Source organism: Hippocampus guttulatus, chromosome 8 (assembly GCF_054856545.1).
Source record: "Hippocampus guttulatus isolate MCC_2025c chromosome 8, RoL_Hgut_1.0, whole genome shotgun sequence".
Classification (NCBI taxonomy): Eukaryota; Metazoa; Chordata; class Actinopteri; order Syngnathiformes; family Syngnathidae; genus Hippocampus; species Hippocampus guttulatus.
The window spans coordinates 4,762,629-4,786,213 of NC_141268.1; the positions used below are offsets into that span (position 1 = coordinate 4,762,629).

The 23,585-nt window shown below is 41.6% G+C and overlaps 1 protein-coding gene and 1 long non-coding RNA gene across 3 annotated transcripts; both read right to left on the minus strand.

The window, feature by feature from the left end:
• Window positions 1-513: 513 nt before the first annotated feature.
• On the minus strand, window positions 514-9,154 carry LOC147200899 (EF-hand and coiled-coil domain-containing protein 1). 2 transcript variants are annotated; one of them, XM_086118022.1, is made up of 10 exons: window positions 8,413-9,154; window positions 7,018-7,447; window positions 6,802-6,936; window positions 5,946-6,010; window positions 5,540-5,684; window positions 5,257-5,416; window positions 1,996-2,112; window positions 1,786-1,852; window positions 1,500-1,693; window positions 514-760 (listed from the first exon to the last, which is right to left on the minus strand). In XM_086118022.1, the coding sequence occupies exons 1-9, from the start codon at window positions 9,008-9,010 to the stop codon at window positions 1,524-1,526; spliced, it is 1,887 nt and encodes a 628-aa protein (XP_085974148.1). In that variant the 5' UTR covers window positions 9,011-9,154; the 3' UTR covers window positions 514-760; window positions 1,500-1,523. The 2 variants fall into 2 exon arrangements, with proteins under 2 accessions (XP_085974148.1, XP_085974147.1); XM_086118021.1 differs by lacking the exon at window positions 514-760 and having other exon boundaries at window positions 1,049-1,693.
• A 3,638-nt stretch (window positions 9,155-12,792) lies between these two features.
• On the minus strand, window positions 12,793-14,966 carry LOC147200900 (uncharacterized). Its single transcript, XR_015101628.1, has 4 exons — window positions 14,829-14,966; window positions 14,332-14,505; window positions 14,072-14,237; window positions 12,793-13,897 (listed from the first exon to the last, which is right to left on the minus strand). It is a non-coding gene; the product is annotated as an uncharacterized LOC147200900 (long non-coding RNA).
• Window positions 14,967-23,585: the final 8,619 nt, after the last annotated feature.

Consider the following 23,585-nt stretch of genomic DNA (forward strand, 5'->3'; position numbering starts at 1 on the left):
CCTTGCTGGGACAGGCTAGCTAGCACAGGAGTTGGGCGACCTCTTTGCACAATATCCAGCTATTCGTGGAAGACCCGTCTTGAAAATTGTGTGGAAAGTTGTTCTGCAACCAGATCAACGTCTTCTCCTTCGGCCATTTTGGGTTAAAATGCAGTGATAGCTCTCGCAGGCGCTAATCCAATCTTCACATTCACATTGAAAGCCACTTGACTAAGTGGAAATAATACGACGTAAAGAATACAGAGACTAATTTTGTTCACATATTGATGAAAATAAAATAACAAATTAAATTTATGTTATTCTCAGAAAAGTAAATGTATTAAATTTACTTTTCTGAGAATGTTTAGGCCAGCAGAGAAGGCCTTGCTGGCCCTGACGGAACGCCACTGCCGCCCATACCTCTGCAACATTCAAAAACACCATTCTCTCATCCACTCATGTACTGATGTTATGTGTTACATACAACTAAAAAATGGACACACACATTTGACTTTTGAACATTTTAAGATAAGAATGACAGATTTGAGGTATGTCTCAAATATAAGCAGCAAAAACACTTTGAAATTTGAGTTAAAAGTGGTTAGGAAGTTCATTAGCTTATTTTCGCCTTATTTTAGCAACAAAAAAAAACAAACAAACAAACAAACCGGTGTACAGTATCTTCATTTTCTTACCATGTTTGGGAATTTAGTAGACCTCGCAGCGTCTTGCTGGGCCTTCCAGCGGACCGAGGGTGTTTTCTCTGACACATCAGCGCACCCTACAATTTGGTGACAGAGGGTAGACTAGATATTAGACCAGGAAAAACCGTGTGAAAGTTGTTCCGCAGGTGGTGTAACAAGATTTTGGTGGATTTGATCGAGACACAGGAAGACAGACTGTCATGGTTCTGTTTGTGACTACAGACAGTGCACTCCACTGATAGGTGTGACGGATGTCATTGTCATTGTTTGTATGAAATGTATGTTTCCAAATGTCATTGTATTTCATTCCTAAAAATGACAACAACATGCATCATTCGCTCTGAATCATTGTAAAAATCAATTCATTTAATGTATTATTAGTTTTATTGTCATCTTTAACATTTTTATAAACACCCCTCTGCCTGTGGCACGTGTGTGTGTGTGTATACACGAGCACACAATTGGGGGGGTGAAGGCAGGCTCCAAGTGTCCACTTTGGAGTAACCAGCTTTACATTGTCCACAGGTGGATATGTTGGTGCAGTTCTTTTTAAACATTTTTTACGCAGAATGTGAATGAGACAAGGCACTCCGAGTCGCTGGGAATAATGTTGGCTTCGTTCAATCCCACAACGGCGCAAATGTCCATTTCTAACTCCGCTCATATGTACACTCATACTTGCATTGTGCACGAAAAGCCCCCCCCCCCCAATATGTGTTTCCTGAAGGAAAAAATAAACATTAAATTAAACAATAAAAAGAAAGGAAACATTGTATAGATTTGGTAACATTTATGTTGCTGCAAAAGTGATATTACTGTGTGAAAGAAAGTTCAGCTTAGTTAACAGGAAATGACGAGTGGGCTGGTGCTGCTTGTTTGATGTCCTGATGATGGAAGCAGGCGTTTGCCTTCCCTCTCATCTCCTTTGGCCTCGCCTCCTTCTGTAATATGATCAGTGGAGGATAACTGCACGTAGAGGGCATCAGCTACCTGCACTACCTGGGGTGGACCTAGACAAAGAAAAAAAAAAAGCACAAAACTGAGCAAAAAAAATAAAAACAACAATGGCCGAGTATTTGAAAAAAAATCGGAACTCGTTTACCATCTCCATTACTGCACATGTCGAGAGTATCCATCATGATGCTCCCCAGCTCCCTGCGGGACAACTTCTACACAGGCAAGAAAACGTTCATTCGGGATAAGTTTCGTGAAATTAAATCAATGTGATTGCAACAAAGTTGTGAATCAATAATCCCTCGATGACAAGAAGCGATGCATCCGTCTGAGGGAGGGAGTGGTAGAGGGGGGTTACCTTATTGCGTAGCTGCAGAAGTAACATGAGGGCATCTCTGAACTTTCCCTCCATCAAATAGAGCTTCTCCCTCTCTGTCCCTTCCAGACCTGTCTTGTTATCCTCTGGATCCGGCCTCTAACAAGGAGGAACATTGAATAATAAAGTAAAAAAAAATGTTTTATTTTGAAAAATTACCAGATTCTCTTTTCTATCAGTCTGCAGTATGTCACTCTTGACGCAGGTGAATGCGCGCTTCTCGGTCACGTGAAACCAGGGAGCTAGCGAAATGAATAAAAAAACAAACGTCTTTGAAAAAATTTTTTTCAGGAAGGGGAAAAGGCCCAGCCAGGAGACAGAAGAGGAGCCTACGACTTTCAAGAAAGAGAAGGCTACATTTAATAGACAGTATCAGGAGTCCTATTTGAAATGCGGCTTTATTTCAAGGCACCAAGCCTACTCTGCATAATCAGCGGCGATGGTGAGTCATATTTTTTATACACTTTTTATTTGCAGAGTATCTTATTTTGAAGGCACGTTAAAACGTTGCCATAGCGACCAGAGAATGCTGCGGCCAGATAGGACGTTCCTCGTGTCATGATGTGCCTTGTGTCTTGCGCCTGAAATCGGCAGCATTTTCACAGCCCCGCTTTGTTCAGCGAAAAGGTCGGTGCTGATGGACAGTCTGCGGCTAGATGGATGCAGGGCTTGAGGAGGCGACGATAAGAAGAAAGGAGCGTCAGCGCAGAGCGCCGATGCGGATGTGGAACTGGGAGTCGCGGCTTGGAGTTGAAGCGGATTACGTGGGACAGGAGATGTGAGCCAATCTCTTTTCGTCAATGGACGCTACAGCTTCTTGTTGCTTTCAAGCCTAGCTTGTAGCAGATGTGTGCACATTTTCAGCATGACGTCTTTGATCCAGTAGTGAAAAGGACACTTTGATTTGTTCCTCTTTCATCTATTACTGCTTCAAACAACAAAGTGAATGGAGGAAAAGTGGTAAAGATGGCACGACTGTCTCTTTTATGTGTTGTGTTGTATTATTTTGTCATTTTATGTCAAGTGTTCTTTTGATGGCGACGCGGGCACCCGCAGCGGCTCCTCTTGTTGTCTGTTTAAGAGGGAGGAAATTTCATCTGTGCTGTACACATACAGCACATTTGAGAATAAAGTTGTACTTGACTTGACTTGATGATTCGTGTTTATTATTATGTTTCAAAAATACCAAACTTTTCATGCAGGTCATATCATATACAGTGATCCCTCGCTACTTCGCGGTTCAGTGCATTGCGGATTTTTTCAAACATATTAAATTATTTTATTTATTTTTTGTTATATATACATGGAGTACAGTACTGTCTCGCTGTTGTATTGCTTCTCGCGGACCGTTTGTGGACTTAAAAAAAAAAAGTTTTGTTTTTTTACCTGTTTGTTAATTGGACGCTACTTCGTGGATTTTCGTTTATCGCGTGTGGTTTTGGTCCCCATTAACCGCGATAAACGAGGGATTACTGTAATATTGTTGTATCTATCCGGCCTTGCAGGCCGGTCCCTGAAAATATTGTCTGACATGAAACCGGTCCGTGGGTCAAAAAAGGTTGGAGACCTCTGTTCTATATCATGGTCCTGTTCTTGTTTGTCTCCAGCAGGTGGCAGACGAGAGCCTTTCCTCCAGTGTGCACACCTGCTGCCCATGAGCATTCGCAGCCTTTTTAAGGACTGACAAGCTGCCTGCAGCTTGTCAGATTATTGGACCTTGTGCTGCTTTTTCTCAACTGTTTGTTTTCTGGACCTCTCACTCTTGTTATAGTCGTTCTTGTTCTCTTAGTTCCACGTTTTATGCAAGTATAGTCTTTGTTTAGTCATCTGATGCTGTTTTTCTTTTGTCGAGTGAATTGGACTCTTGTCATTTCATTTGGTATTCTCGATTGAACTATTTGCTAGCCTTTTGCAAGCACCTTTTGTTCATGTCTTGTTTTTCCTGGTTATTGCTGACCAGCGATTTCTGTTCATACTTTGTCGGTGCGCTTTGCTTTTTGTCAATAATTTTTGTGAAGGAGTTTTTATTTTGTGCCTGTTTGTGGGATCCAATCAGTTTTCAGTGCGTCTTCGAACTGTGACACTTTCAAACCAATATACTGTTTACTCTAATGTATCAGCTACTCTCAACCTTCTTTGCGTCGTGGCCCAGATGAGTCGTATATTTTGGCGCCCAACATAGACGCAAATCAAAACAAATGATTCGCTATCGAGGTCCAAACTTCAAGTGTAAGATGATGGTTGACAGGAATGAAGATGGTTCAGCTGGTGCCTTAACTTGCCTTGACACCTCAATTATTTTTGAAAACAACCATATTGTACCTGGTTGTTTTTAAGTTGTCACCACTGGGTAGCAGACAATGGTTATTAGTGCTTCCACTGTGTCTTTCTCCAGAAAAAGAGAGGGGATGCCATGATGAAAAACAGGCAATCATGTCTTTCAGGTAAAATAGAGAGCAGATTATAGGTTCAACTGCAAGCCTAGGAGCCTAGTTTGCTTCGAGATGCTATCAGCCATGAAGTATTTCACCCAAAGTCGCAACTATGTACATGTTACACAAAGTTAAATGCCAGAGGTATGAAGCTAGTACCGAAGCTGCCAGAACTGCTCTGACAGGTTTACAGTTCTTACAGTTACAATTTAGAGTAAGTACACAAACAACGGTGATTTTTTTTTTTTGTCTTCACATGCATTCACCAATGGAAGTAAAACTTTATAAGAGGGTAGTGTGTGTCAAACTTGCACTGACCTGTTTAATAACAGGCTTCGGAAGAGACAAAAATGAGTCAGCGGAGGGCTGAGACTTTGATTCCCTCAAAAATTACGTGATCTTAAAGTGACATTCCCTTCACAATATAAAAGATCTGCATGTGGAAAGCTAGTACTGGTAGTGACGATCTCTCTCTAGTCACACAATATACGATAATCGGGATTCCAGACCTCACTGAAAGAAGCAAAAGTAATTATTTTGACAGGGGCTTCACTTTTTTAAACACCCTATTCAGAAGATCGTTTTTATCAATAGCCCTGGCCTTCCAAATACACACATTATGAGCTTTGGCAATGTTTGTTTTAAGAAGACCCAAAACTCTTTGTTGGTTTCTGTTTCATTATTCCTACAGGTGGCCAAGTTTTCTTTGGCGAAGTTGACACTTGCAGGAGCTCAACATTAACAGTTTGTGGAATCGGCCAAGTTACTATCCTACTGTGCAAAATGTTAAAATCATGTTTTCCTTGCTTACATCACCAAGTTTCTGCTCACAGCCTTTGCTGCTTGCAGAGAGATCTTCCTTTGGTCGCTGCCAGCTGCAGCATCCCCTGTTGCCCTTCGAATCACCGCTGAGGTGGCTGTCATGCAGGTCGCCCTTTGAGAGGATCTGATGGACCACGTGACTCGGACACCTTTAAGAACAGGCAGAAAAGGAGTGCGGTGACGTGTTTTCTACAGTTCTACGTGCCAAATTGGTGGAAAGACAGCAACGGCAGACTTTGTGCTTTGGACTGAGATGTTAAAAATGAGCTAACCCTTTGCCCCAGCCGGGGGATCGGCTCATGTGCTTCTTCACCTCAAAAAGGCAGCGCTGTCCTTCATCGCCCAAGTCCTTGTCACTTTCCTCTTCTTCATCAGAGGCGGCTCTTCCCTCCACTGCTCTCTGAAGACACTCGGCATCTGCAAACAATCCAAGTCGTTACTTTTGAGATTTGAAATGAAACATTTTTTAAAAATGGCCAGCAAAGGCTGCAAAAGGAGCAAACGAACTTCCTGCAGCACAGCACATCATTATGAGCTGATTTTTGGGCGGGGACTCACCCGCAGATATTCACAGAGAAACTATACCTTTAACTATAACTATAATATAGTCATTATTTTTGTGCTGTAGGATTTGACTTTACCGTTATTGATCACATTCATTACGAATCAGTTCCTTACCTGTCTTACAGTTTGACTCCACTCCTCTTGCTGAGGCAGCTTCAGGAAGACAAACGCAGCCGGATCTGAAGGAGGAAGACAACACACAGTATCTCAAATCATATTCGGTACTCATGCTCTGTCACACTCCATGTGCAGTACATTCATGATCACAAATGAAGCGGAACTTAATGCGTAAACAAACTCACAGGGCCCTATTTTGGCCGCTGTGAAGGGGGCACCCCCCTAAACACTTACACCCGTAGCTGTGCTGCGGCCAGGGGTGTGATTAAAGATGACAATAATAATAATGCGTTCAATGAATTGACTTCTACAATGACCCAGAGGCTTCGATCCAAGATGTTGTTGTGTTTGTGAATGAAATACGCTTCTGAATGTTAACTGTTGTGTTTGTAAATGCTTGTAGGTTTTGTGTGAAGCCCATTTGGGTTGCCTTATGTCTGAAATGTGCTGTATGAATAAAGCTGCCCTGCTTTGTCTTGCCTTATGATAACATCCACCACATAGGTCCACAAAGCTCAGAATCTGTTTGCCTGCCCCACGATCAAATCGACCAGAATGGTTTTACACCACCTTCGCCACAACTCAGACCTGCTTTCAGTGGGTCTCATGTTTAGTCTAACTTCAGCCACCAAATTGTCATGTGCATTGGGGGGGGTGTATAAAAGAACACACCCGCCGTCTGGCGGAAAGCCTAGCATGACGTAGCGCCGAAATTCCAAACATGCTAAAGGAAGTTGCACATGCACAAAAATGTGCCCATTTTTCCACCCGAGCACATGTGTGCAGTCTACAAAATCATTAAAACGTGACTACAAAAAAATTAGAACCCTTCCGCTCACAAACGCAAACATACCTGTACTGTTGCAGTTCACTCTCCAGCTGGTTGATCCTCGACTGAAGCTGCGGCACAGATTCAGCTTGTTCCTGAATCATTCGCACCTGCTCAAGGCCCAAGCTCAAAGCCTCCCTGGCCTCCTCTGCTCGTCGCCTGATCAAGGTTATGAAAATGATCACATTTGAATATATCAGTTGCTGATTTGAATCCCCTGTGATTGAACCCAAATCCAACCTAATTTGGATGTTCTCCCTCCTGAGCGCAGATTCCACTCCGTGAAGCTTGCTCACTTCCTGGTATGCCCATCGCAGCTCTTCCTCCAGACGTTCATTAAACTTGATGGCCTCCTCCAGCTGTCCATCACGTGAGGAACGGATCAGCTGCAACTCTCTTAAAAGGGGGTCCCTCATGTCCCATCTTCTCCACAACCTCCTCCCACCATTTCCTCCAGCAACATTTAAGTGTCCTTTAATCCGCCGTGTTGGGACCAGTTTGCCTTGTATGAGGGAAATGGAAGTTGTGGGCGATGAAACACAGACGGGAGCTGACTGCGTGGCGCCCCTCTCTCGTCTCAGAGCCACTTCAAGGGCCAAACAGCGAGCGTCACTACCCTGCAGTGCTGATCGGAGGTCCTCCACCAACTCCCTCAGAGCTGCTAACTCTTCTGAGAATGACGAAAGGAAGTAGGAGAGGTAAACCAATAAAGATATGGCAGTACTAAAGATGATCTTCATATTCTGCTTTTGTTGACATGTTCAAAATAGAACCATAATACACTGCTCGATCCATTAATGACTATGCTTCATTAAAACATGACTACAAAATCACAACTTTGATGATACTAAGAAGCATGTCCTTCGGGCGTGGGGTATAACATGCTTGCTGATTTCAAATGAAGTTTGTTGTATATGTTTGACATACATTGAACATGTAACGGTGTTTAAAGTCATAGTCCTCTGACAGAACCCAAAACTACAATGTAGACTGCGATGAAAATGACTTGGACACCTCTATTCGATCAATAGAAGCGTAGCAAACAGAATAGTCTGTAACTTCAACTTGCACTTTTGTGATTGGTCTTATTTTTGTCTGCCACTAATATTGTAGAAAAATGATAGATAGTAAGAATAAGTCAAAAGCAATGGTGGGAAGTAGCAAAGTAAAAATATTTGCTCACTACACTTAAATAGGTTTTTCAAGTATTGGTCATTTATGACCGTGTTTTAATTATGTACAATATACTGTATATATTTTTTGACGTTTTGGTTTTACTCCTTACATTTCCCATGCACCCGATGTTTTCCCTATGACACAGATGATCACAAACATGATGAGAATTTAACGTTAGCCCCCCCCCCCCCCCAACACACACACACACACACACCTTGGTCGACGGGGGTGGAGCTGCTGACATCTGTTTGCTCTATCCAATAATAATTCCTATAGGCCCCTTAACATGCCCCCCTGATCGACGCCCCCAAAGAGAGAAGTAAACTTAAGGGCAGAGAGACACGTTTGCGGTTCAGGATTGTTACCTGTATACTTCACACTCACAATATATCAAATGTACGTGTAAGTGAACAAAGAGCTGGTAGTCAAATGGTCTTGCACATGCACAACTCAGCGTACCGGAAGAACTGTCCTCTGCATTCCGACCAGCTGTGGATCTGTTCTGGCCGTTCTGGCTCTTTGTCAGATCAAAACTGACATATTTTCTCCTTCTCACACGAGGCCAACGTAGCCGAATGTGTCTCTCCACCAGCTCCGTCTCCTCAGTAACGGGCAGTCGCCACACACATTCTCCTGTGCCTCTGCGCGCAGAACGCACACTAAAGAAGCCGCACAGACGCGAGTGAAAGTCCTTAAAAGTTATCTGACTCGGCAGTCCGGAGCATACGTCTTTGAACTCATCCTCGTCTTCCTCGCCTTCTCCATCCTGCGTTCCTTTAATCGTTTTCTTCCCTTTCGGGGCTCCGGTGACCCCGAGCACGGCGCAGAGGGTGCTGAAGTCCTCCGCCGACACTTTATCGTCCCGATTGGGATAAGCAAGATGGTGGAAGACCTCTTGCAAGTACTGGTCTATTCCAGTGGCCAGAACGACGATTTCGTTCTCCACGCCGGGATCGGGGCAGTGGTGGTGGGCCAAGGCGCTCCGTAGCCACTCGCTCCTCCGCGCTGCTCTCGGCCAAGGCTGGACGTACTTCAAAGCTAAAGCTCCGCGCTCCATGATAGCACATTCACTTTTATCACGCTAAGAAATCTCACCTGAAAAATTACGCCAAAGATTGCACTTTTAAAACCAGCCCCACTTCGCCTAGTCTCGGGTTCTTTCCAGGTCTGCCCACATCATGAGCTGATCCCTACTAGAGAAAACAAAGTCCCATTCAACCCTGACTCCACCCTCAAATGCAAATTCTTTGACTTGATGGTCTCTGTGACTACCATTAAGCTTTTATTTTATGCCTTATTTGTGCACTGAATTGTTACTAGATGCATAAAACTAGAATGACCGGGAGCACTGAGCAGTACAGTCTCACTATGTTTTCTTCCATTATTGGCCTCACATTGCTGTATGATACATTTTACTAGTCTAGCACAAAGTGTAGTCTGTGTACTTGGGTAACGTTTTTTTTTCTCGTTTTAATAATTTCGTAGATGTGCACAAGCAAAAAATGGAGGTTTGCGCTGCTGTGGGAGTGAACATAGCTGACTTGATCTCATTCGAAACGGACACTCCCTGGTCTACATGTAACAAGCATAACAGGCGCACTGGAGTCCATGCATGAGATCGGCACATGAAAAGTATGTTATGAGATCCTAACTTGTGGATGATGTAAAGTTGGCCACTGGGAAGTTGGCAATTAGGCTATGTTCACACTGCAGGTCAATTAATTAGTTTTGTGCATATATGACACGCATCAGATTTTTTTCATGCAGTCTGAATTGTATAATTTAGTTTTGTAATTTTTTTTTCAAATCGAGCCTCTTTTGTTTATGGGTATAAATTGGATATGTATGTCATGTGTCTGCAGTATGAACACTCATCCACACACATCCGACCTATACATCATCAAATGCTCAATATCAGCAAGTTCGCGGGCAAAAGTGAGTTGTTTTGAGGAACAGCTGTTGTCTTAACATTTGACTTTAATTGAATACCACTTGAAACATGAAGCTTAAAGAGGATATTTGTGGTGATAGTAGTCATGCAAACGCTTCATTTATTTTGCGCGGCAATGACGTGACATCGCCTGAAGTAGACATCATTAAATGAGGAGATCAAGGAGTGTCTGTCAGGAAGGATTCTGAACAGAACAAGGATTCCACAAGCATAGACAGAGATAAGAGACTTTGAACAAAAATATATCTATTTATAAAAACGCAAGACTGACAAAGTACAACGAAGGACGCTAATAACAAAGAACCAGGAAAAGGAGAGAACAAACCGAAAGCGCTTGCAAAAGGCAAGGAGCAAGAACAACGTTATATTCATTGACTTTGATTAAAGGCTTCATTTGTTGGGTCCAGAGTAGTGGGTGACATGGGGATGGGGGGGGGGGGGGTGGATTTCCACTCCCATCCCATCCCATTCACATTTCACAATCATCAATAATAATCAAAGTTCCTATCCTGCCTCAGTCCCAGATCATATACATAAAAAAAATCCTGTCAACCTCTAGTTCAGAGTTCCATAAAGTTTTGGGGAAAAAACTTATATTAACTATAGAAAAGTAAGCCTTTGTATTTAAGACTCTGTGAAGTGATTTCAGGAATTTGTACCTAAATACTAAATGGTGTATATTATGCTTGTTTAAAGGTAACTGCTGAAAACGTGCAAAATCTGAAAACAATACAGTCATGAATTGGGGAGATATAGCGTGAAAAAGTCTGAAAGCAAAATTCTGACATGACAATTCGTGTGTGAATTGGTGCTTTGCACTGACGTGGCCACTTTAGAGTGCCTTGTTGTCAGCAGGCAAGTCAACAACTTGGTGGGATATATTCCAATCGCTTGAAGTCTTTCAGGAGATATTTTTGCACGGTTCAAACATGTACCAGTAGTTGTGTGTTAGAGCAAGAAAGATGCTGCACAAGTTAGCATCAATTTTTCAGGTGTAGTGCGATCTAAATTGATAGCTGACAGTGTTTAGGGGTGTTCACACGGCACACATTTGCTCCTGTGCTGCACCGATGTATTTTGTTGCGATATTTTTTACACCGGAGCAAACTTTGAGGAGCGGTTACACGTACAAAGCCGCTGAGCGTGTTAACCTCGGCGTAGCACCGGTGCAGCCCCACTTGCGGCCACACGGCAGTTTCTGCAGCGTTGCAAAAACGAGCTGTCGTGTTGGTTCTTTTTGAAACATACACAACTCAAGCAACTGCTGTACAGGCACGTCCTTCTTCTTGGTCTCCGTGCCTTCTGCTTGTTGAATGACCGCCCCCGAAAACGTAAATCAACGATGACTTCAATGACACTCAGAAAAGCAAACATATAATGCGCCAAACAGAAAATCAAGAGAGGAAATCACAAATTCTATGGGGGGGTTGTGAACACACAACAGAGGAACAAACTACACAAACAACTCAGAGACAGTCAAGTCTCCTACAAAAGGAAAGATGATGTTTGGGCACTACCCCCCCCCCCCCCCCCCTGTTCTAGTTGAGATGGTAAACCCAAGAGGCAAGATGCCACTTGCTACTGTTATTGCCAGCCATCATGTCTTGTATCGTTATTAGACAAACAGATGACGGAAGTACAACAGAGCACGAAAGCAAAGCATTCTAGCCGTACGTAATCAACTCTTCTCATGCGTAGGGAGGCTTACTATCCCCGCCGCAAACGAGCATTTGCTCCGGAGCAAATTTTTAACCCTGTAGCGGTCACACATAACATTTTACATCGATGCTGCCCCGCAAACGAGCATTTGCTCTGGAGCAAATTTTTAAACCACCTTCCTGAAGTGGGTTAAATTTGCTCCGGAGTAAGCTGTTTTCAGGGTCTACACCGGTGTAACTTTGCACGTGTGAACTCTCTGTACTGGGGCAGCCGTAGCACCGGACCAAATCTTGCCGTGTGCCCATTTTGAAGCCACATGCAGGTATTATGTATTTGGTCATTTCATTTGAATTTGGCAGTGCTGTGAACAAAACTCTTCTCTGTAGTGTGTGTGAAATTTAGAAGGCATTTCACACACTTTTATAGGGACTTTAAGGTCTTACCCAACACATCCACATGCCTCTTGACATCTTGTGGAAAACTTTAATGAATTATAAACTTGGATTATGCTTGTGGCATCAGAGGAAAAAAAGTGGATTGATGGAGAATCCAGCTCAGTTTATACAATTCGGGGACTCATCTGACCTAATTCAGTGGCCAATTTAGTAGATCATAACACTGTTGCCATGGGTTTTTATCCATTAGAGGCCTTGCCCAAAGTCCAAATTGTGCTGCCCACTGCACCATTTTTATTGCCAAGTCACATATTCTAACGATAGTACATGAAAAACGTTCAATGTAAGAAATCAATTTTTTTAATAAGATGTAGAAAAAAGTTCAATACAACAAGATGCCACATTTTAAATGTGAATCTTTTTTGAAATGTAAAAAATAAGTGATGAGAATTTATCACACAATGATCTTATATTAACAGTATATAGTGGTGTTTTTATCAAAAATAAATAAAATTTAAAAATGTATATTTAACATGTGAAAATAAATTGCAACATTGAACGTTTCAAGACATGGGAGCATTTTGGATCAAAGTAATTGTGACTGTTACTCGATAGTACACAAACATTTTTGACGCGAACAAGCTGAGCTGGAGACATTGTTTTTCTTTTGACACATTTGACTTTTGAAGCATATGCTCACCTACAGTGTATTGGATTGTTTTGGGGTGGGGGGGAGTTGTACTTTTCCAAAACACAAGGTGATCGATCGTCTTCTTTCCACTTTTCTGTATGTGGCCATCAGCAGCAAAATAGGTTTGGACTTGCCTGCATTAGCGGAAAGTGTTTAAACTGTGTTTTAGTGCTTTATGTCTAAAAGTTTTACTCCTTCAGTGTTCACAGACAGCAAATTCTCTTTTTCTATGTAGATTTTATTCATGACTTCAAGTGCGGCAACAATACACACAGACACATCCAAATTAAAACCCTTCCTGCCAGCTTTTTCCATGGCTGAAGTAGAAGAGAAACATCTGTCTCGATCCTCAGGCATCTCCGTTTCAAAGTACGGTAAATGTGGAAATACCTTTCCCCCATTCTGACCTCACCACTTGTCATTCGTTTGACAGCCAAAGCAAAGATTGTCTTGATACACTCACCTGGGCATGACTAGACCACGTCATGTTGGTTGCATCACATGCATTCCAATTTGTGGAACTCATTGCGTTTGTCAGTAAAAATGCAATTATGGATGTGCTAAAAAAAAAAGGAAAGAGAGTCAAGTGATACAGAGTCTGAAGTATGAAAATTATGCACTCACTCAGATGTTCCGAAAAAACAAAAAAACAGTTGGAATCTGGATTTTTTTTCCTTTTCCAAAAGGAAAAGATGATTCCGACGAATCACAGATATAAAAGAAGGCCAATGACCAAAACAATAAAAACTATATACAATTGTTTATATATATATATATATATACTGTATATATATTTATATATATTTGAACACAGCTACTATACCTCAGATATTGTTTAGATCCAGCTTAGTAACAGATGGTCATTCCTCAGTGGACCCCTACAAGCTTTCTGGCCAACATACATATAAACCTCATCCGCCCACCAGGAATAATTTAATCCCCTTTGGTGAAGAAAAGAAAATAATACTTTACAGATCTGCCCATTGAGTGCTCAAGTTCCAGTATTTGAACATGCCTCTGTTCTGACTTAGGAACTAAGGAGTTTGGAAGAATAGATTTTTTTCCCCCTTTGAAATAAATGCTTCATTGTGCCGTCTCTTATTGAATGCGTGTGTGTGTGTGTGTGTGTGTGTGTTACGGGGTAATTAATGCTGTAGTTCGGTGAGAAGCTCAGCATCGGTCCCCTCTGTCTTGCAGTTGTTCTCCTGACCTCTCAGCTGCGTCCTGCATGTGGTGAAAGAACCTTATCTAAAAATGAAAGGATGGGAGCACGGAAGGGGCAATAAATAAAAAGGAGGGGGTCGGGAGCTTTGTGAATGTGTATGTGTGTGTGTGTGTGTGTGTGTGTGTGTGTGTGTGTGTGTGTTTGTGTGTGTGTGTGTGTGTACTTTTAGAGACAGGCCCAAGTGGCGGGTTGTTCACCTTTGGGAGGAGGAGTGAAGCACTGTGTTATCGATAGGACAGGGTTTCAGGCTTTGTGCTGGCTGCCATATGCTCATCCAAAGGTTAACTGGAGTCATCCACTTTCCAGACACTTTGGAGTGTCACCGACAACATTTTCATTTCATATAATGAAGTGGGAGGCTCACTAAATGTGAAATAACATCATGAAAAAAAGAATTCATATGCTGTATAGTAATTCAACAGAAAAAGTTTTATAGCATAAGTAAAGAACTCCTGACTTGGATTCTGAAATGCGCTTTCACATTGTCTTTTCTTGTTTTTCCACTGCTGGAGACTTTGGACGAGTGGCAGAATGTTGCTCAGGGAAGTGTTCAGGCTGCATCTTTGTTTTGGATGGGTGACGTAAACATTTGCCACGCAGGAACTGTTGATCCAGGAACTGGATCAACATTCTACAATTACGAAAACAAATTTTCTGGAGATATTACACAAAATAATGATATTCATCAAGCACGAGCAAACAATAAAACAGGTACGCTTTGTTTCTATTAAAGCGCTCAAGTCGGGAGAAAAAAAATTTGATCTCACCTGATATTCAATTCAATTCAATTCAATTGTATTTATAGAGCACTTTCGAACAGATATGAGTACAAGGGTGGCCTCTGAATCATGCTGATGAATTCCTTTTGTCTTTCTTCCATCCAGGTGGTCATGTCATCAATATGCTTGCAACGAGATGTAAATGCAGTACAAAATATACAAAAACTGTCTATACCTTTTAACATTTCTTCTTTCTCTGTTTGTTTGCGTTCCGCACTACCGCTCTTGTCTCCGTGCACTGACTCACTAGCTAATCAGAGTGATCATTTGTCAGGGCTGCTTGACCGGCCAAACAAGACAACCCCCAGAAACCCTGACAACTTTACAACGCTGCGCTCTACACCAAGCAGATGACATATACCGACTTCTCTACTGGCGACGTCAGATTGGTGTGGAGAGGCCGTAAGACTGAAAGGTGTAAAATCACATCGTTGTCAAGAAAAACAGGAAAAGGAAAGGAGACGTGTGGAGAAAAACATAATACAATTCAATACATCTTAATTTATATGGCACTTTTACAACAGCTGCAGCTGTAACAAAGCACTTTACAGAACATTCATTCATTCATTTTCTGATCTGCTATATCCTCACGAGGGTCACGCGGGGTGCTGGAGCCTATCCCAGCTGTCCTCAGGCAGTAGGCGGGGGACAGCCCAAACCGGTTGCCAGCCAATCACAGGGCACACAGAGACAAACAACCATCCGCACTCACACTCAGACCTAGGGACAATTTGGAGCGTTCATTCAGCCTGCCATGCATGTTTTTGGAATGTGGGAAGGGAACCGGAGTACCCGGAGGAAAACCACGTAGGCTCGGGGAGAATCAGAATCAGAATCAGAATCAGAATCATCTTTATTGGCCAAGTATGTAGAACACACAAGGAATTTGTCTCCGGTATAACACGCTGCATTAGTATCATCGTAAACAACAAATCATTGAACCATTTTAGAGTAACCAGTAGCAGTATTTGTAGTACAAGAAGAGTGACTACGTCAGTGACTGTTTAAGGAGTTAATGGCTAGAGGGAAGAAGCTGTTTAAGTGTCTACTGGATTTGGAGAACATGTAAACTCCACACAGGGAGGCCGGAGCTGGACAAAAGACAAAAACAACAAAAAGCAAAGCTCTTGAAGAGTGGCTGCCAACTGTGGCGCCATCTTGGATTTTGAAAGAGGAGCAATTATTCATTCATTCATTCATTTTCCAAACCGCTTGATCCTCATGAGGGTCGCGGGGGGTGCTGGAGCCTATCCCAGCTGTCTTCGGGCAGTAGGCGGGGGACACCCAGAATCGGTTGCCAGCCAATCGCAGGGCACACAGAGACGAACAACAAACCGCGCTCACAGTCACACCTAGGGACAATTTAGAGTGTTCAATCAGCCTGCCATGCATGTTTTTGGAATGTGGGAGGAAACCGGAGTACCCGGAGAAAATCCACGCAGGCCCGGGGAGAACATGCAAACTCCACACAGGGAGGCCGGAGCTGGAATCGAACCCGGTACCTCTGCACTGTGAAGTCGACGTGCTCACCACTGGACTACCGGGCCGCCCGAGTAGCAATTAAAAGCAAAGAAAAATTACAAATAGAAATGAATGAAAACACATAAGAACTGACACTGGACAGTGGTAACAAATGGCTAAATAATGGAATTCAAGCAAACAAACACTGAAGTTCTTAGTCCATATTGTCACATTATTATGAGTTCTGTAATCGATCATAAACTGTGTGCATTGTTCAGGCACTGCGTTCAAACATCCTCTTTAATAGAGTGTGTTAAATCTCACAAAGGTGTGTGTGGAAATAATCACTCTTCGCGTGTTACATTCCCTCTTTGCAAACACTAATCGTGCAATCAGTGATCGATGAGGAGTGTGTCAACATGAGTTTAGACATGAGGAACTAGATTAGACTGGGAGTGAGCTCAGAGATCATTGCTTCGATGGAGATGTGATTTATGGTCTGGTGTGTTTTTGTGTGTGTGTGTGTGTGTGTGTCGGGGTTAAAGACTGTGTTAATTTCCTCATTCTTGATGGAGATTAGAGAGACATAAGCAACATAATTCTTCTTTTGATGTGGACATGTGAAGCTGCATCGATATGCGTACAGTTTCATACATGTGCCCTCTCACTAATTCTCATTGGACTTGCAACTACCTTCCTACGAGCCAGTGAAGAGACTGGATGAAGTTTATGGAGCACAGATGAGGCATGTGGCTACACGTACAGCCGCAATACTGAGCTCCCACCCTTACACGAAAACATTGGATCCTGGGTGTGACCAAACACATCTCCTGTGTCTTTCCCAGTTTGTGTGATGATACATAAATGTGCCACAGTTATAGTGCTGGCATTGGTTGCTAAAAAAATTGTTTGGATCTTCCAGCTCGGGTTGTCAATTTGTTATTCCTTCCACATGTTTCCCTTGGCACATGTTCTCCGGGTCAAGGGTATCTAAGTTTTCTCTTCTTTTTCATGGCAGATCTGAATCAGTCCAGTTCACAAACATTGATTTAATAATAATAATAATTGCAATCGTTGTAAAAATCAGGTTGTTGTAGTCCCATCAGGAATGTTCTCCTGGGACTACTATCAGGAAGTAGTAGTGAGAAACTGGTCAGAAACTGGAACAATCATTATAATATTCCATCAAATTAGCCTGAAAAAGACAAAATTCACTCTGTAATTTCTCAAGAATTATACGAACTTGAATTTTATGCTTACCCCCAAAATCTCCCATCAAAAACAAAATTCCTTGTGTGTTGATGTATTATCCAGTCACCCAATTTGCTGGTATCCACCCTCAAAAACTGAAGTATTCTCCACATGGTCATTTGAAAGACTGGGATTTCTTGTGTTCAAAAGTGAAGAAAGAAAAAAAATATACCGATATGCATCGCCTGCCACTGAGCATTGTAACAATTATAATGAATGCTTCTTGCTACCTGGGGAACCAACTTTTCAATAAAACACGGCGTTTGGTAAGACATGTTTGTCTCTATTCATGGTCGTTTCATTCATAATCAGGCCTACACCTTTTCACAGCCTCCAGGTACTGGTAAAGGACTACAATGTGCAAGGACATGACAACAACATTAAAATCTTTTTTTTTTTCTAGCAAGACCAATGTCACTGCAAAGAGATGGAATAAAGTACATGTGTCAAAGTCAAGGCCCGGGGGCCAGATCTGGCCCGCCACATCATTTTATGTGGCCCGCGAAAGCAAATCAAGCATGTCAAGTTCCATGATGCTTGCGAAAGTCTCAACCAAAATTTCAAATTGTCATATGTAATTCACAATAACAGTCATTATTCTTGACTTAAGATTTTAAAACTAGTTATCCATCAATTTGTTGAGTGCTGTATATGTAATATGTGGAGGTGACTAAACATTTATATGGTTTCCCAAAATTCATAAGGGAACCTGTAACTAAAATGTGGCCTGCGACAAAAATGAGTTTGACACCTCTGGAATAATGCAACAAAACATTCAAATTTGGTCCATATGTTAAGAATGAACAAAGTTATGACATGTTAAAGATTTCAAAAACCGGGCAAAAATGGAGGTAACTTTCTCCATTGTTACAAAGGAATGGCCTGTGATTGAGTGTCTGTGTGAAATAGTGTGCGGCTTTTCGGGACAAGTAAGAGCAAAGAGAACCAATTTGAGTTGAAATAAGCAGAGAGAACGATTATGTATGCCATAAAAAACACCTTTGCAGTGCAACGCCCATGTCTGCCTGTTGCTTGTTTTGCTCCCTGAAATTTCCGCACCATCGCTGACAATGGACAGCTAGTTTATCCCGGTGGATGGCTCTTCTGGATCCCATTTCAAGGTTTGATAATGTTCTTTGGCAACGTACAAATTGGATGTAACTTCATCTGCATGTCCCCTAAAACGCCCAAAATTGGTTGGGATGGGTCACTAAATATTCTGGCTATCTGTCAATACTTTGAAGCGGTCACATATGAGCTAACCCACTGTGCGGGCGATAAAAATCTGAATACACACAAATGGTTGTTTGTTTGTTTTTTCTCCTCTACACCCCTCGCGATCGACTTGGGACCAGTCAGCGAGCCACCGGTCGATCGTGATCGACGTAATGGGCACACCTGGACGACTGTTTCAGTCATGCCTAAAAAAACAAAAAGAAAAATTTAAATGGTGACAACATTTTAACACTCTCCACATTTCAGTACGACATTGTTGTCAGTATTTGAAGCTAGTTGCTGATTATGCAAAAACATGGATAATGTATTTAGAAACAAATCTCTGAATTCACTTGACATGGTCTTTAATAGGCAGCATTTGGTCGGTTAAAGTGTAGGGGAACACTGAAGGGGAAGAATTAGCAGAGGCCGACTACTTTAAATGGTATGGAACAATTCATATTTGTACTTTTTATGTGTTCATGTTTACTTTTACATTGTTACTACCCAGTGTTGATGCTTATGGAATTATTTATGGGACCTTAGTGCATCTATCTATCAAATAATTAGGAGCGCTGTACGATGTCGTGGAGGGGGTGGGAGGGGGGGTGACCACACTGAAAATGTTTTTTTTTTTAATGTCATACTAGAATAAAATGTAATTGCGCATCTGCTGCAGTAGGTGGCAGTGATGTTTATTCTTGCAGGGCGGGCTATATTTGAGAAGCAGTGGACTATAAAGTGGACTGGAAACACAGCTAAATTGTACAGGTATTACTTTAATCAATACATATCAGAGTGTCTAATGTCAGTCACTTTGCCAGTTCCATCCCCAAATTAGGAAAACGTTTGGAAGGGAAACATTCAGAAAAATAAAAATTCAAAGTTAACTTTTGGTTCTGATAATATTTTTGCTTTTTTTCACTCCCTTGTTGTCTCTCCCAGGTGGATGTTCTCCTCCAGCATTCAGTACAACTATACACAGATATATAAATCAGGTGATGGTTTTTGATGAACCTTTTACCACAAAAAATACCAATGCGACAATATACCATAGACCAGTGGTTCTTAACCTTTTTAGAGGTACCGAACCCAACCAGTTAATATGCACATTCACTGAACCTTTCATGAGTGAAAAATAAATAAATATATAGATATATTTTACAAATTTAAGATAAAAAAACACATTTATTAAAAGCAGAAAAAAGTCAATAAAATTTCAAGACCTACGTATACTTTTTTTTAAAATTTACAACGTACTATTCATGACAGTCACACACTGACGACTGAGCGAACACTGATGGCAGATGAACTGCGTCGTTCATCTGCCATGAACGACGCAGCACTGATTGGACAAGCAATGTCATGTGATCATCTGCAGCCAGTGATGGCCAAGCAGGTGTGTCATAATTAATTAAGACGTTGAGTCACATGTGTCTTACCCTCCATGGCAGAGGCTTCGTCGAACCCCTGAGACACGACTCACCGAACCACTGGGGTTCGATCAAACCCAGGTTAAGAACCACTGCCATAGATTCTATGGCAAAGAGGACAGATGCCTCTATGCAAACTTATACATTGAAATATAATTCCACGCACGATACTTATATGTCAGCAATACTTGCCATTGCGAAATCATGTTACTAATTAAAACATAAAATTCATGAATATAAGTACAGTATAAAACTACAGTGAATACAGTTGGTGTAAACATTTTGATCCTTATTTTAGAAAGAATTTGACTGCTTGGACAATGCAGCATCTGGCCCCTTACTTGTATAAATAAAGCTGTGCAAACCAGTGAAAGCAGGAATGGGGTGGGGGAGGGGGGGGGGGGTCACTAGGCCCCCAAAAGCTTCAGCTGACTCCTTGACAACCTGCTGAGTAACATGAGCTGCAAGTTGTCTGTCTTACACACAACCACTAAGTCAACGACTCTCGTACAAAGACCTGAGCACTGAGCAATCACACTCACAGGAGGCCCATTGAGACGAAATATTGAAATATTGAAGTACCCCCATCAATACTCCTTTTGGATAGAAACAAAACAAAAAGTGACAGCTGTTGCGATTGTTGCACCCAATTTAGCATCGCTTGTCTTGATATACAGATTGAATCCTGACTTTCAAGTACTTTTTGAATAACCATAGGCAATGAACTGCATATCCAATATCCTGGAAAACCTAGGAGTTCAATGTCTAGCTGTGTGTTGAGAACTGCACTAACATCTTTTTCTTGTACAGTGTGTATCACTGCAGTATAAATTTATGTTCAGTGTTAACCAGATGGGTGTGCGTACAGTAACTGAACAATGCAAATGTCCACGTCGCATTTTAGCCCGTTACTAACTCTATTTCTGTTTTTGAAATACTGTAGTTGCAATATTGCCAGTGATTTGGGGGAATCACAGGGATGACTTGAAACCTAAAAGTCACAAACCACATATGACATGGCTTTACTGCCACCATCTGTTTGACAGTTGGAGGTACAATGTGGCATTCACTCCCTTCGTTATTTTTTGCAGTTGGTATTTGATGAAGTGACTGTCTGCTGGTGCAAATCAACGTAAAACTTTCTGGATTGGTGCCAGAGAGGGGTTCGGCTATTATTTTCCAAATTTGCAAAACTACATGTTAGTAATTATCTATCGTTTTACTGTACATGTCAACAACAACGTTTTATGAACTAGATGCACACAGTGGTGAGTGGCTAAAGGCGTTTGCCAAAGGTTTGAAGCAGTTTTATATGTGCCATGCATGTTTTTGGAATGTGGGAAGAAACCGGAGTACCCAGAGAAAACCCACACAGGCCCGGTGAAAACATGCAAACTCCACACAGGGTGGCCAGAGCTGGGATTGAACCTGGTACCTTTACATTGTGAGGTCGACGTGCTAACCACTGGATCACCGGGCCTCCAGAAGCATTACATCGGTTTAAAAATCTTGACGGCAGTGCCTAGAAGGAGGATTGAGACCGCGAGTCCAAGCATGAGCAGCCTCCCCCCAGCCATACAGCTACACAGTTCAGAGTATTTCTACCTTATTGTAAAATATTGGCAGTTCGATATCAGAGAGGGGACATTCTATTTATTAATAATAATTAGATTTTTGAAAGTGTAACATTTTGTTTCGTTTCAGACAAAATAGCTTCAATAGTTCATATTTGTAGTGCAATGGATGCCAGCTATCTTAGCAATGCAAAGTAAATCGAGAGCGATGCCTTTAAGAGCCGATAATGTCGCCGATGGCGGAGAGATACACTCGCCTGACTTATGTGCGGGCAGCGTGGGATCGTTTCCCGCTCAGTGGCGATATGAATGTGGGTGTGAATGGTTGTTCATCTCTATGCCTTGTGACTGACTGGTTAAGGGTATAGTCCCCCTTCCGCCCGAAGTCTCCTGGGATAGGCTCCGGCACCCTCCCGTGACCCTTTTCAGGACAAATGGTGGAAAAATGATGGATGGTTATACAGTCAATAGAAATAAAAGATTTAAAGTATTAAAATTTGGAAAAAAGAAATACACATTAGATACAAGCGTTAAAAAGTTAAAGAACGTCAATAGCTAGATATTAGTTAAAAGCTCCATTTAAAAAATGGATCTTGAGTCTAGTTATCCGCAATGACATACAGTATTTCTCACTCATGGTATTTTAACCCTCATCTGTGTACGTGGAATGAAACTAATAATTAACAAATAAAATACAGGATGAAATACCTTTTTTCGATAAAGACACCCAGCAAATGACTGTACATGACTGTACATACATTAAAAAAGAGGGGAACTACAGTGTTTACAGCTTGAAGTGAACCATCCTGGGACTTCAAAATTTAGCATTCCATCTGGAGATGGTGACGTCATGTCACTCTTATATGAATTAGAGGTTTACATTTTCAAGCAGAAAATCCGGTCACTATTTTGAGTTTGTGTCAGCTAAAGAAAATATGAAGGTACGTTGTTGGTACACTCGCTCAGTCTCTGTAGGACTGTTGAAAAGTTCATTAAATCATGATTGCGTTATGCTGTTCAATGCACTGCGACATCAGGGGAGGAGATATTGCCAAGGTTCCAAAATACTACATAACAAAACAAGCCATGTCTGGTTGCTGTACGACCTCATTATTGAAGTGCACTTTTAATCGCATTATTAAAACTGTATAAGCCATTAACATGTTTAACATTCTTTTTTTTTTTTGTTAATTATTGTGTGGCTGCACTTTATAACTCACGAGTTAAATAAATGAGGCATAGAACATGAGTATGTATCATGTCGTGTCAAGATTTGGATTGTTGAATTATTTTGTATCACTCCATTATTGTAAATCAGCTATTCATGGTAACCACTATTTGCAATATGGTCACAAAATTAAAATGGAGACTTTAATTTTGTGTGCCCTTCAACTACATGAGTAATTACAACTAACTGGGAAGTAAAAAGTATCTTAAAAGTAAAAAGTAACTTTTTACTCGACTAGACGGTAATATTATTTTTAAAAAAAAGGTCTAATGCAAGTAACTAACTATTATTAACTATTGCACCCCCCTATCTGTCAGATCTTCAAATTTCCATTCCCTCTCGCTCACTCAGGTCCTCATCCTCCCTCCACCTCTCTCTACCCTCTGCCCGTCTCAGTACTGTACAATGGGGTGCAGAGCCTTCAGCCGCTCTGACCCCAAACTCTGGAACTCACTTCCACCCAATATTCGTAATATTGACTATTTTCCCACATTGAAAACCTAACTCAAAACCCACCTATTCAGACTTGCATATCCACTTTAAATCTTTCTTTTCTTTTGTTTATAATTTTATCTGTGGTTTTATTATTTGCTCTTGGTTGTAAAGTGTCCTTGAGTGTTGTGAAAGGCGCTTACAAATAAAATGTATTAATATTATTATTATTATTATTAATATGTAATACCTCACATGTTAGGAACCTGCCCAATACTGCTAATAGGACACCTCCGTAAAGTGAAGTGGACATTTTGGGATTATGTAGTGTGCCCAGG